The following is a 12,114-nucleotide window of genomic DNA, read 5'->3' as shown; positions in this document are numbered from 1 at the left end:
TCAGACTGTACTAGTCGGCAAAAAACAAAGAGGTTGATGTGCCCTCTATGTGCAAAGTCCAGTGGCATAGCGCCAGGTGAATTACCTCAGTCCATCTCCTGAGATAACTTAACAGGAAATGCATCTGTAGCGATTATTTGAAACCTAGTTTATGGCTTACTTTTAAACCAGCACTCTACAAAGTCCAGTAATGTTTTGCTATGCCATTCGTTGGGCTTGGGCTTAATTTTTAGGGTGTGTTACCTATATCGCTATCAGAAGATGCATGTTACCGGGACATGAATTGTATTAGAAATTAATTGGCACTCATCTAGTTATTCTGGCCACAATGTCGTAGGGTGGGTCCACATGAACTTCCTCACTGAAAGCACACGAGAGGGTTTGTGGAGTCACACCAGCTAGCTAGCCCTGTGCATGCTAAACCAATAGGATGATCTTGCCTCTCTCACCAGCCAAGTGTTTGGTGGCTATGTGAATTATACAGTCTTCCCTCATGCAAATTGGGAATCCAGATTGACCCTGTGGCAACAAAAGGCCACTTCACATGGCCAGTCACTATATGTACAGCTGCCATGGGTCATCTGCAAGGGATTCCCACACGGCACGATTAATGTTGTCAGTCTTCATGCCACGTTTGCAGACATCTTTGTAATGCAGAGTTAGCCTGCCAATGGGTCTGGTGCCTAAAGCCAGCTCCCTGTAGAGCACGGCCTTGGGGATCCTGCCATCTTCCATTTTATGGGCATGACCAAGACATTGTTGAAACTCAGGTACAAACATGCCTGGAATGTGGACTTGGGAAAGCACATCTTTGTGTGAGACTCTGTCCTGCCATGGGATGTCCAAATTCTTCATGATGCAGCACATATGAAAGGTATTGAGGCATCATTCCTGGCAGGTGTAAATTGCCCATGACTCTCTTCCATAAAGCAGCACGCTCAACATGCAAGCCTGGTAGACCTTCATCCTTGGTATTGGTTATTAGCATTGCATTCTCCACTCCACTCCATTTCCACTATTGTTCTGGAAGTGGCTTTTACATCATGTGAAAGCTCAAATAGAATGTGAAAATTAAGAGTTAGCAAAATGTCATGAAAATGGAATAAACTGCCATGTGAATGCAGCCTAACAGTATATTCTTCTTGGTTTTTCTTTAATTGAGAAGTGTTTGCCATGATCCCGAAATGTGCTTGCATGGGTATTGACATGTCTTCAGAAGGAGCCAAGGAAAATGAAATATATATCTCCCCCTTCAACTGCAGTAGGTCATACTGTGCTTAGAGGCCTGGGAGTCTTAGAAATAAGAACCTGGACTCAGACTATGCTTGCTAGATGGAGAGGTTTATTTCAGAGTTCTTTTCTTTTGGTTACATGCAAACTGTGATTCTTCCTTGCAGAATTCTCTGAAAGTCCTGGAACGAAGTAGACTATGTTTAGCCCAGAGCATTCTGGAATCCTGGTCTGGATTAAGGAATGGATCTGCCATAGGCATGGCAGGTTCCATTGTGCACTTTAGTGCTGATGGATGTCTAGCTCACTAAATCATCTCTGCCATAGTACCAAGCTCCCTGTCTGCATTTAGTTTCTGCAGGGGAGAAATAACTAAGTTGCTCAGTGGATGATGCCCAGTTTTAATCAATTGTGACATCAATTAGGTTTGCAGGGAGCTGTCAGTAGTACTATGAATAGTGTTAAGGCTTAAACAAGCAACTCTACTGAATGTATAAAGTGCATTGGATGCTGATATAAATGACTTGTGATTTGTCTTGCAGAAATCAGGAATGGGAATTTAAAGGCTATCTTAGGCCTTTTCTTCAGTCTGTCACGATATAAGCAGCAGCAACAGCAGCCCCCTAAACAATATTCACAGCCCCACCCATCCCAGCAACCTCCCACATCACCCCAGCAAGTAAGGCCTCCATCCCAGTGCCAATTTGGGCTGCAAGAACAGCAAATCCAACAAGAACAGCAGCAGCAGCAGCAACCACCACAATCTGTGCCAGCATCACCCCAGTCTCAGTGCCAACAACCCCAGCAAGCACCACATCCTCAGTTAAAAGCACAACCAGAAATGCAGTCCAGGTGGGTGTTCCTTTTCAAAATCTTCTTTTTGTTTTAAAATGTCAAGTATTTCACGGATGCTAAAATAGCGTCTTACTTTGAAATCTTTGCGCCTGGAAATAACTGTAGCTAACACGAATTAGCTCTATTTCTTTTTCACCCGGGTAATGGATTTGAAATGTCCGTCAATTTTTTAAAATGCATGTATCAGATGGAGGTGGAGCAAAAGAAAACATCCTAAAAATAGAAGTTAGAAAGGCCAGTGTACACTGCTGAGTGCTTTGGTGTGGATGTGGGAGCAGGCGTTGCTCAATCGAGTCCCTGCACTCCTCCTCTTAAACAGCTGCCTGTGCAATTCCTGTTTTATTAACGCCCTCTCCAGGCGTTCAGAGTGAACATGTGAGGACAGTGGGCTTGCTGTCTTCCAGTGTCACAACAGGAGACTTTCGTGCATCAAATAGGAATGTCTGAAGGAGCATCTAATTATGCTCAACTGACTGACTGTGGTTAGAAGGTTCCACACAATGGGCAGGCCTGAATAATCAGGGCTCCTGCAGGGAGGCTGCTAAAAATGTTCAGCTGAGTATCCTTAGAAGTTCCCTCAGACTTCCCCATGGTGTAGCAGGGCAGGGCGGCACACGTTGGGTGGGGATGTTAGGGGTGGGCCCACTGCACATTCCCATCTCCTATATGTTGTTTGAATGCCTTGACTGGGTTCCACATGGGGAGCCTGGCACCTGGATTGTACGGGAAGGAACTGTGTCTGCAGCAGCCCTGTGCACACAGATTTCCTCATTCCTTGGGATACAGGTGCTGAATCCTTCTTCCAGAACCACATGATCCCCAGCTGGATTGGATTGGCTATGTGTAAATTCAGTGTGGTTGCAGGCTAATCGATTGATTGGAGAATTCATATTCTGATTCTTCAGTCTCCATTCAGCTACATATGCTATACTCCATTTGTAATGCTTAAGGTGTACCAATGTACTTGTAGACCCAAAATACATTTGATGTGGGAGATCCATGACTGGGTCTCCTTTAAAGTGTAAAAGCAGCACAGGGGCAAATCGGCTTAAGGGAGGAGCAATTTAATCTTTCTCCTACATGCCGCTTCCTACTTGAAATCCTCCTCCTGCCCTCCCCATTCCTGCTAGCTTTACTACTTAGGAGAAACAAGCACAATACAAGCACCTGTCTTTTAATAGCAGCTCTGGCAAGGTGGATCTTTGAAAAAAAAAGATACTGGTCAAATCCTTCCCTTGAGCCAATTCACGCACCCCCCCCCCCCAAAAAAGCTGCTCTTTAGATGCCTTCTGCTGTCTCTCTTTTGTTTTATCTCCAGTACAGAGATTGTGGTTAAATCAGATCCAGACCTCAGTTCTTTTGATCAACCCTAATGACTTGGGGAACATAATATTTTCTGGTTTATTTGAAATAGCCTCTCTGCAGAATAACCTTCCATAATACCTTCAAAGCATGTGTTCATATAGAAATCTTAATATATCCATACATGACACACAGTTTGCATATTTTTCAATATAACAGTATATATGATCTCTGTCGAATTTTAAACTGAGCTATAAAACCATTTTATAGCCCTTACAAATTATTTGCAGACTTAAATTCAACCCAATTATGTACCTGAATCAAAAATCAAAACTTTTGAATAGTTACTTTTTCATTTTGTAACAAAATTGCCATCACTGAATCTTGGCTGGTTGAATTTTGTTTTCCTCAGAATTAAAACCCAGATGATAAATATTTTATATACATTTTGAATGTGGAGATCATAAATGTTGAACTATAAATGTACCATTTAAGCCTGAGTCCTGCATTACTTTTTGTATCTTTTTCATGGTATTTGAAAATAAATAATTTCATCCCTTTTACAAGGTGAAAGCTTTCATTGGAACACACCCTCATGTGGTGAAATATGGTATTTAACACCACGACAAAAACTAAACTAAAGGAAAGTCTGCTTGACCAAAATGTGCTCTTTGACATGGTGAACATCAGATCATCCCATGGATATTTTTCAAATCCAGAAATGTGCATATAGACAGCATTTGCTTATGAAAGTTCATTCAAATGACCCTGAAGTAAATTTGCTTGCATACATACTGTTGCCTCTCTTACTATTGCTGCTTTGATAAATCCAAAGGTACTACACCTGAATGTTTAATTTGGCTGAGGGATTGTTTTTCCCTTCTGAAACTCTTGGATTAATCTCGTTCCAAAAACCCCCCACGCCTTGGTCAGCTCAGTGGGTTCATGTGCGAATGTATCTTCTTTACTCACTCACATCTTTCACTTTTTTTCTTTCTTGTTGTGCAGTGCATCACCCAGGGACTCATCTCAAAGCAAAATCATCCGATTCACTCTCGGTCAGAAAAAGGCTTCTAGGTTAGCTTTTCTTCCTCTAATGCAAAGCATGGAAAACCCTCCTTGCAAGAACCCCAGTTTGCATGTCTCAAGGCTCACCTTACCACTGCTTACCTGTTGGTTTCAAACCAAACATTTAAGAAAAAAACAAAGCAAAGAGAGCTATTTTATCCTGTATTATACCTAGGGGTCGGCAACATGCGGCCCAAGGGCCGGATGTGGCCCATGAAGACCGTTTTACCGGCCTATGAGCTGCCCCTGAACCGAGCCGCCCACTCGGCGAGTCCCCCGCATGCTGTGTTAAACTGGCGCATCACGGCGCAGGGACTCACCGAGCGATGCCGGAAATCGCATCTGCGCATGGCCACAGCACCAGAAATTGCTTCTGCACAGGCCCAGACACCCAAAACCATTCCCGTGCAGAAGAGATTTTTGGCGTTTGGGCATGCGCAGACACGATTTCCGGTGCCGCGGACATGCACAGACGCAATTTCCGGCATCACGCTGCGCCAGTCCAGCCCACGGACAATCTCCATGGGAGTGATCCAGGCCATGGCCGGTAAACCTTGCCGACCCCTGATTATACCCCTCTCTGTCTTTGGGGCTGAGGATGTTTTTGGTTTCTTTTTACAACAATGTCATCAGTATATGACTCACAATTAAAATCTGTAATTCATATTACTAGTTTGGGGGATAGTAGCATAATAGGCCCCTTCATAGGTGAATCACATGATGAGCGCATCACGTGATCTTCATTCTGTGCTGCACAGTGCTGCCCCTGGATGACTGAACTGACAAAGCTTGTGCATGAGCAGCTATTTGTTTGGAGGCTTCCATGTCATCTGAGTGCTGAACACCAGGAAGCTAATGCATGAGCACTGGCAGTTCAGGTGTCCATGCCATTCGTTGACATCTTAGGCTGGGGCAACAATGCAGTGCGTTCCGTAGTTAACTGCATTATATTGCCTTCCGGCAATTCATGTGTGAAGGGGACTCAATTCCTGTGAATTTTCCATCCATCTTGAAAAAATAAATACATGAATGTGTTTGGACACTCTCTCCTTCCCCTTGCTCTAACTTCCTTGTTAATTTCTGTTTATAGATTATGCTTGTAAGGTACAACTTATTTTCTCATGGGTGAAAAAGAGTAATGAGTATGACTACTGTCAGATAATATAACACAGCAGCGTAGATAGGTGTGTCCTCTCTATTCTGGATTACTCAGTGTCCTGTACTGGGGAACATCTAATCTCTCTGAGAATGAATAGTAGGTGTTTCAGCCCATTTGTCTTCCTCTAAGCCACAGCTTGACATGCATTCTGACTCCTACGAGCATCTCACTGCAGCACTTCAAAAATGCAGCTCTAATCTTTATTAATACCTGTGATATTCATCATAGGTTTTCTTGAGATGAATGCTACTTTTACCATGCTGTGCTGCATTAGAAATACCCCTAACATCTCTCTCTATATAAGGCACCATGGTTTATCCTGTTTTGTGCACAAACTATACTATATTATTTTTACTTTGTGATTTAGATTCCTTTATTCTAAATCATTCCTTGTTCCATAATTTTTCTTTGGTATTAGTATAGGATCCTCTAGTCCTAGGATCCTAGTATAGGATCCCCTCTCCTTCACTGATTTTTAATCTTCCTTCATCTCAATTATTTACCAATTCATGCCTTTTCACCTATTTCAGCATTTCAGTCAGCAACTTCTTTCACAGTTTTAGAGAGAAACTGGACAAGACATGAGTCCTTGCAGGAGTAACCTGCTGACTTATTTTAAGACTGAGATAGAGAAGTAGAAGTGATGGGAGCCAAATTTTACTGATGCTGTGCACTTAACTCCTTGTGCAGTCTATTTTTTTCTGATCAAATTGAACTCTCCAAGCTTTTTTTCTACTTGCAAAGGAGATATACAGGTTTCTTTTACTGATAATTTTATTTTATTGAGAATTCACAAGGATATATCTGCAACTTCCTATAGTCCCTCCACTTTAAAACATTGAATGATAGGGTACTTAGAGAGATGTCACAAAAAGCGAGATGTTCAAAAAGCAAAACAAAACTATCCAACCAGGTGAATATTTTAGAATTGTCAACACTTCCACTCTACTTTGATTGATATCTCAGTTCTCCATAATTGCTGTAGTCAAATGTTATCTCTTCTTTTGCTTGTAATTCCTACACATTTACCATTTGGCCACATACTTAATGTCCATGTCTGGGTTCTCCTAGTGGGAGAACACTTTATATGTTTTTTTAGAAAGACAAACAAATATCCTAGAAGCCATGGGGGAAGATAAAGACTAGGGGAAAATGTCCTTTTTGTGTGAAAAGATTATGCTTCAACACTTTTTCTCTATACCTTTCAACCAGCATGAGCTCTGCATGAATGTCATTGCCATGTCAGTGTCAAATCTTACACAAAAGCATGGAAAGTGAAAAAGAACCTTATTTTTCCCTAGCCTTTCACCCTGGGTTCCTCTGTGCCTTCCTCTATAGCCTTTCTGTGGGCTGTTCTGTATCCGGGGTTGGTTGGTTGTGTATTTGTGACGACTGCTATGTGAAGCTTTCTAGTGTTCCTCTTGCTTTGGTTTCCTAGGTTTATTTCACATGCACTTGAGAGCAGAAGAGTCTGCTTTTGGGAAAGCAAGGAAGCCAACTTTACACAGTTCTGTGTTTTAGTGGTCTGTGGTGATGTGGAACTAAATGGGTTGCGTGCAAACTTGCCAGCTTTAAGCTTTGAAAGCATGTGCATGCATTTGCTGAGACTTATGTGCTTCTTTTCTTCTCCCCATTTATCCTCCTTCTGATCAATCTTATGAATTTGTTGGGAAGAAATCACTAATCCTCTTTTCTTCCCAGCTCTAAAAGTGCCATTCAAGTACCAAAGGTTTGTAATGTTGCTAATCAGATGGGAATTCTGTCTTCAGGAAACTGTATACGAATCAATGCTGCAATTGGTTTTAGCCTATTGGTTTTATGGTTTACTTCAAGCATTTCTTGAGTTCTGTATTGAGCAAGTAAAAGGAAAAAAGTAAGCTATTGAATAATATTATCATTCATGAAAACAATGGGGTAAATAATTTGCTACTATAAATTAAAGCCATTGGCCACTGGGAACTCCTGCACAAGCCATTGTGATAACAACCTGTATGATGGGCTGGTGCAGGGTGGGGGAAAATCTAGGCAGATTGTACCAAAGTGAGCTATTTTTATTTTTTAAGCCTTAGAATAAAAAGGACCACCACACAGTATTATGTTCAAAAAATTCTGCAACATTCCATCTAGTGCACTGTTTTGCATTTTGAGTTTTACTGCACTGTATAGATTTGATCAAATGACCGCTTCAAAAATAAGGCAGAAATTCTAAGCATACTGATTTCTGAATTGAGAGGTTTTGGATTATGTTGCATGGCTACAATCTGGGGCCCTGTATGGAAACTCTGTGCTCTGGACCTTTGGAATGGAATGCATATTGCTAGCTAAAAGAGCCTTGCTAGCTCGTGTTTTCATGCGCATACTTGTCAATGGGCATATGCAAGGATTTGATTCTCTGAATTGTAGCCTGGGGCTGTAATCCAGCACATATAGTAGCTATACCTGGTAGAAATCAATGGGTTTGTTGTACAAGCTAGTTTCCCCTTCCTCTCCTTCTTCCTGCAGCCTCCACATTTCCCCAAATATGGCCCAGAGGATCTCCTAACTCTCTCAAACAGAATTGGTGGGTGCAGACTCAGAGAGACTTTTGGGGATAAGATAGGAAGGGACATCTCACTACATGAGCAAAAGTCTTCTCCACTAGCAATGGGCACAACTGGCTATCACCCAATGTGATTTAAGGCAATGCAACCATGTGCAATGTTACAGCCAGTGTATCCAGACCCATACAGGCTAACGGTTTATTCTGACATCTCAGAGTTTGTGAAATTCAGCTAAGAAATTTTTTTCCCCAACTAATGTATCAAGCGTTTTCATAAGTAGATGACCTCTGCAACATTCAGTTAGGCACACTATCCAAGTCTAAGATGATGACCTTTTGGGGGCATTAAAATCAACTAGGCAGTGGGCATGAAGATCAACTGGAAATTGACTGGCACCTGAATCCACTAAGATAACTGAATCCACTGAGGCAACCTTATAGCATAACTTTTCAAAAATTATTTGCAGTTAGTCAAGCTTCCAAAATGACATAGATTGGATACCTAGTCATTCTGGGCTACATTTTAGTGGAAGCTCCAATACTCAAGTTCCATGGACAGATTATTTGCATGCACATAACTGCTCTCTCCACTAAAGTAACCAGGAAAGTCCTTTCATTGGAGCTCCATGTAAACAAAAGGGCACACATGGAGCTCTTCACCGGGCAAGTTGTCTTTTACGGGAGGAAAACATTCCTCCAATTTGACTGTGTTTAACTTGAATTCATTCATGTGCTTTAGGGAAACATTTGCTTATTCTCCTTTTTTTTACCTCGAAAACAGACTTCCAGGTCCTACGAGAGTTTCAGCTGCAGGCAGCGAAGCAAAAACTCGTAGTTCAGTTAATGCCAACAACCGGCGCAGCCAGAGCTTTAACAACTACGACAAATCCAAACCCACAAGCCCACCATCCCTTCTATCAAATAGCAATGAGAAAGGTATGTGAATTGAAGTATATGTTATTCTGATCTGTATTGTACTCTCAAAAGTAGAATATCTATCTAGCTTTTAAAAACAGTTGGAAATACAGGGTGTGATGTATTCAAAAGTAAGCATTTAAAACATGTGCATTTGTCTTATTGAAATCAAATCAACTTCAAATGTGCTTAACTTTGACTGGAGTGTTCTCACAGACTCTCCCATAATACAGTTCTTAGTCTAATGAATCTCCACAGAAGTTACATGGAGTTTATTTTAACTTTTGTATGTGTTTCTGGATCTAGCAGAGTTCAGATGATTTTCTGGTCTCATTTGTTTCCTGCTTAGAAAATTTGATAAATTTTCATATGTAAGCAAATGACACAAAATAACACTATGCATAACATTTAGGAAGTGAGCTTGGATTGAATATTTGACACTGATATTTTTATATTTATTGCCATGTGGTGGGGGGGAACAGTTATGGCTCCACAAATACTTGGAGGTCAGGAAAAGAGTGTCTTCAATAAACAGGAAATCTTGATCCCAAAATCAGAGGAAGTTGATGGTTGGATTTGGCTATCTAGTCAAGTTGTTTGTTGTATCAGAGACTGGTAAGGAATTTCAGCTAGGTTGTCCTCCCTTCCCCTCTTGAAGCTTGTCATCTATTCTGTGGGCACTTTGAAACAGCGCACTATGCTTGTGTCTGCTTTCTTCTAGTGATCCATTATAGCACTTCTCCACTCCAAATAATTTCTTCCAAGAACTTCCCAACACCACAGCAGATTTCCAAAGGAACATTTGCAGGGATAAATACATGCTTGGGGTCTCAGAAGGAAATGCAGTTCCAGCACGAATATAGAACAGAAACATGCTGATTGGGGAAAGCATTAAGCACACCCTCACCCACCCACTGCTGCTTTTCTGTTTCATATTGCCCTTCTGCTATCAGAAAACAGAGCCATGCTGCATGCATTTATGCTTAATCTCTAGTCCTTGTGCTGAAAGGAGGAGGAAGGTCACTCTTCAATTATTAGAAAGTTCTTTGTAGATGACATCCAAGCACCTGCAAATGAATTTCTCCTACTCTTACTCCTGCTGACTATCTGAACCCTGTTCTGTACCATAGTTCTTTGCTGCTACAGAAAAAGATAAATTGAATGGTATGTGTATAGCATTTACCCTTTAAAACCAGCTGGCGACTGCAGCCACAAAGTGTATATATTTGTGGTTCAGCATAATTGAAGTAAATCTCCTTATTGTTAAACAACCTTCCTCATCAGCATATATGTGCCCGCAAATCCTGCCAATGAATCCTATTGCCCTGTGATTTTTACTTTGTTTTTTTAAAAGTGGAGGCAAATGGGAAGTAAAAAATAATTATATATATAGATATATTTGATTAACAGGAATTGAAAAATAACCAGTGGAGACATCCTCAGACTTTTTCTATGACAAATAAGCCTGTTGCCTCCCACCCTCTCCTCTCCTCCACTTTCTACAGCAAGGGTAAAAAGTACCAAATGTACATGATTTAAATTTAATTTCAAGGATCATTGGATACAGGCTAGATAGCTGAAGATGTGCTATAGCTTTATAAATGTTACAGAGAAATGAGGCAGCTCATCATGAATGCCAAATACAGTGTTTTCCTAAGAGAATATGGTCGCCCCCCCCCGCCCCCGCCGCAAATGGTTGTTTCACTAAACTTAAATAACTTGATAAGATATTCGGAACCTGAACTGGTGTCTTACAGTACAGCACTAGCCCTCAATCTGGGGGTTTATGAACAGAAAAAGGTATTTCTTTGGCCCTGTGGAGGCTTCCTCTGCTCTTAGTGAAAGCCAGGCAGCCTGGAGCAAGTGCAGTAATAAAGATAAAGTAACCTCCTCCTACTACTACTACTACCATCTGCCTGGCTGTTACCTGGTTTCAAATTAATCTCATTCGGCAGTGAATCTGCCCCCCCCCCCGCCATTCCACCCAATGGCTCCTGGCTGGGGCTTTGGATTGCTGTGCCTGGATCTGTAGTATAATAGTATTTTAAAAGTGCACCAAAAGTGTGTGGTTGTCTTAATTTGCAATATTCATAGGCCACCAAATAAAAAAAAATTCTCAGGTCCACTTACACAAAAAGGGCAAACAGGTAAACAACAACAACAGTAATAGAATAGTATAATAAATGTGATACAGCATAATTAAAACAAGCTCCAAACTAAGGTCAGGTAAAACTAAGAATGGAAAATAAAGCAGAAGAGCTAAACATATTTTAAAAAACCTTCAGCAAGAGTTGAAAACTCTGTAAAAACTTGTTTGTTCCACACAAAGCTGGGCTGTCTCTATTCATAACTTCACTCTGCTTGAATGTTATCAGGGCCACCTTTTCTTTCCCATTTGACAATTACAGTTCTGCAATTATCTGGCTGTTTGTATTTGGGATGCTGCTTCTTTGTCTTGTTATCCTTGGAGGAGCTTCTAATCACCAGCAGCACATGAGTACAGTGGTACCTTGGGTTAAGAACTTAATTCGTTCTGGAGGTCTGTTCTTAACCTGAAACTGTTCTTAACCTGAAGCACCACTTTAGCTAATGGGGCCTCGTGCTGCCGCTGCGCGATTTCTGTTCTCATCCTGAAGCAAAGTTCTTAACCTGAGGTACTATTTCTGGGTTAGCGGAGTCTGTAACCTGAAGCATCTGTAACCCAAGGTACCACTGTACCAGTGAGATATGGTGGGCAGAGTATCTGACATACATGGACGTAGCCAAGGGGGGAGGGAGGGGGACATCTGCCCCCCATCAATAAACATCAGTGGAAATCAATACAAATCTGAGGTTCTGCCCACCCCTAGCAAAAGCTTGCCTCCCCCACAAAAATCCTGGCTATGCCCATGCTGACATCCTACTGAATTCAGTGGGGCCTACTCACATAGGGTTATAGCATTTGACCAATGGCTGCTCAGCCATGAAACTCCCTTGGTGACTTTGGCCTAATCATGATCTGGAAGCTTAACTTACATTCTAGGCATTTTGTGAGGATAAAAATCCC

General features: G+C 41.5%; 1 protein-coding gene across 16 annotated transcripts in view; it reads left to right on the top strand.

Annotated features, from left to right (window-relative positions):
- The window catches only part of NAV2 (neuron navigator 2), a 517,389-nt gene that overhangs the window by 369,260 nt on the left and 136,015 nt on the right, over positions 1-12,114 (top strand). For 10 of the 16 annotated variants that reach the window (XM_083452670.1, XM_083452667.1, XM_083452665.1 and 7 more), the window contains 2 exons: positions 1,773-2,082; positions 8,935-9,089. In XM_083452670.1, the coding sequence (XP_083308796.1) occupies positions 1,773-2,082; positions 8,935-9,089 (465 nt within the window). Of the gene's footprint in view, positions 1-1,772; positions 2,083-4,395; positions 4,465-8,934; positions 9,090-12,114 lie in introns of all 16 variants that reach the window. The other 6 variants (XM_083452668.1, XM_083452666.1, XM_083452664.1 and 3 more) reach the window with 1 other exon arrangement.

This window comes from Podarcis tiliguerta (genome assembly GCF_965153285.1).
Source record: "Podarcis tiliguerta genome assembly, chromosome: 1".
Taxonomy (NCBI): Eukaryota; Metazoa; Chordata; class Lepidosauria; order Squamata; family Lacertidae; genus Podarcis; species Podarcis tiliguerta.
Note: the sequence above shows the minus strand (reverse complement) of the source record. Positions and strands in the feature narration are given on the sequence as shown.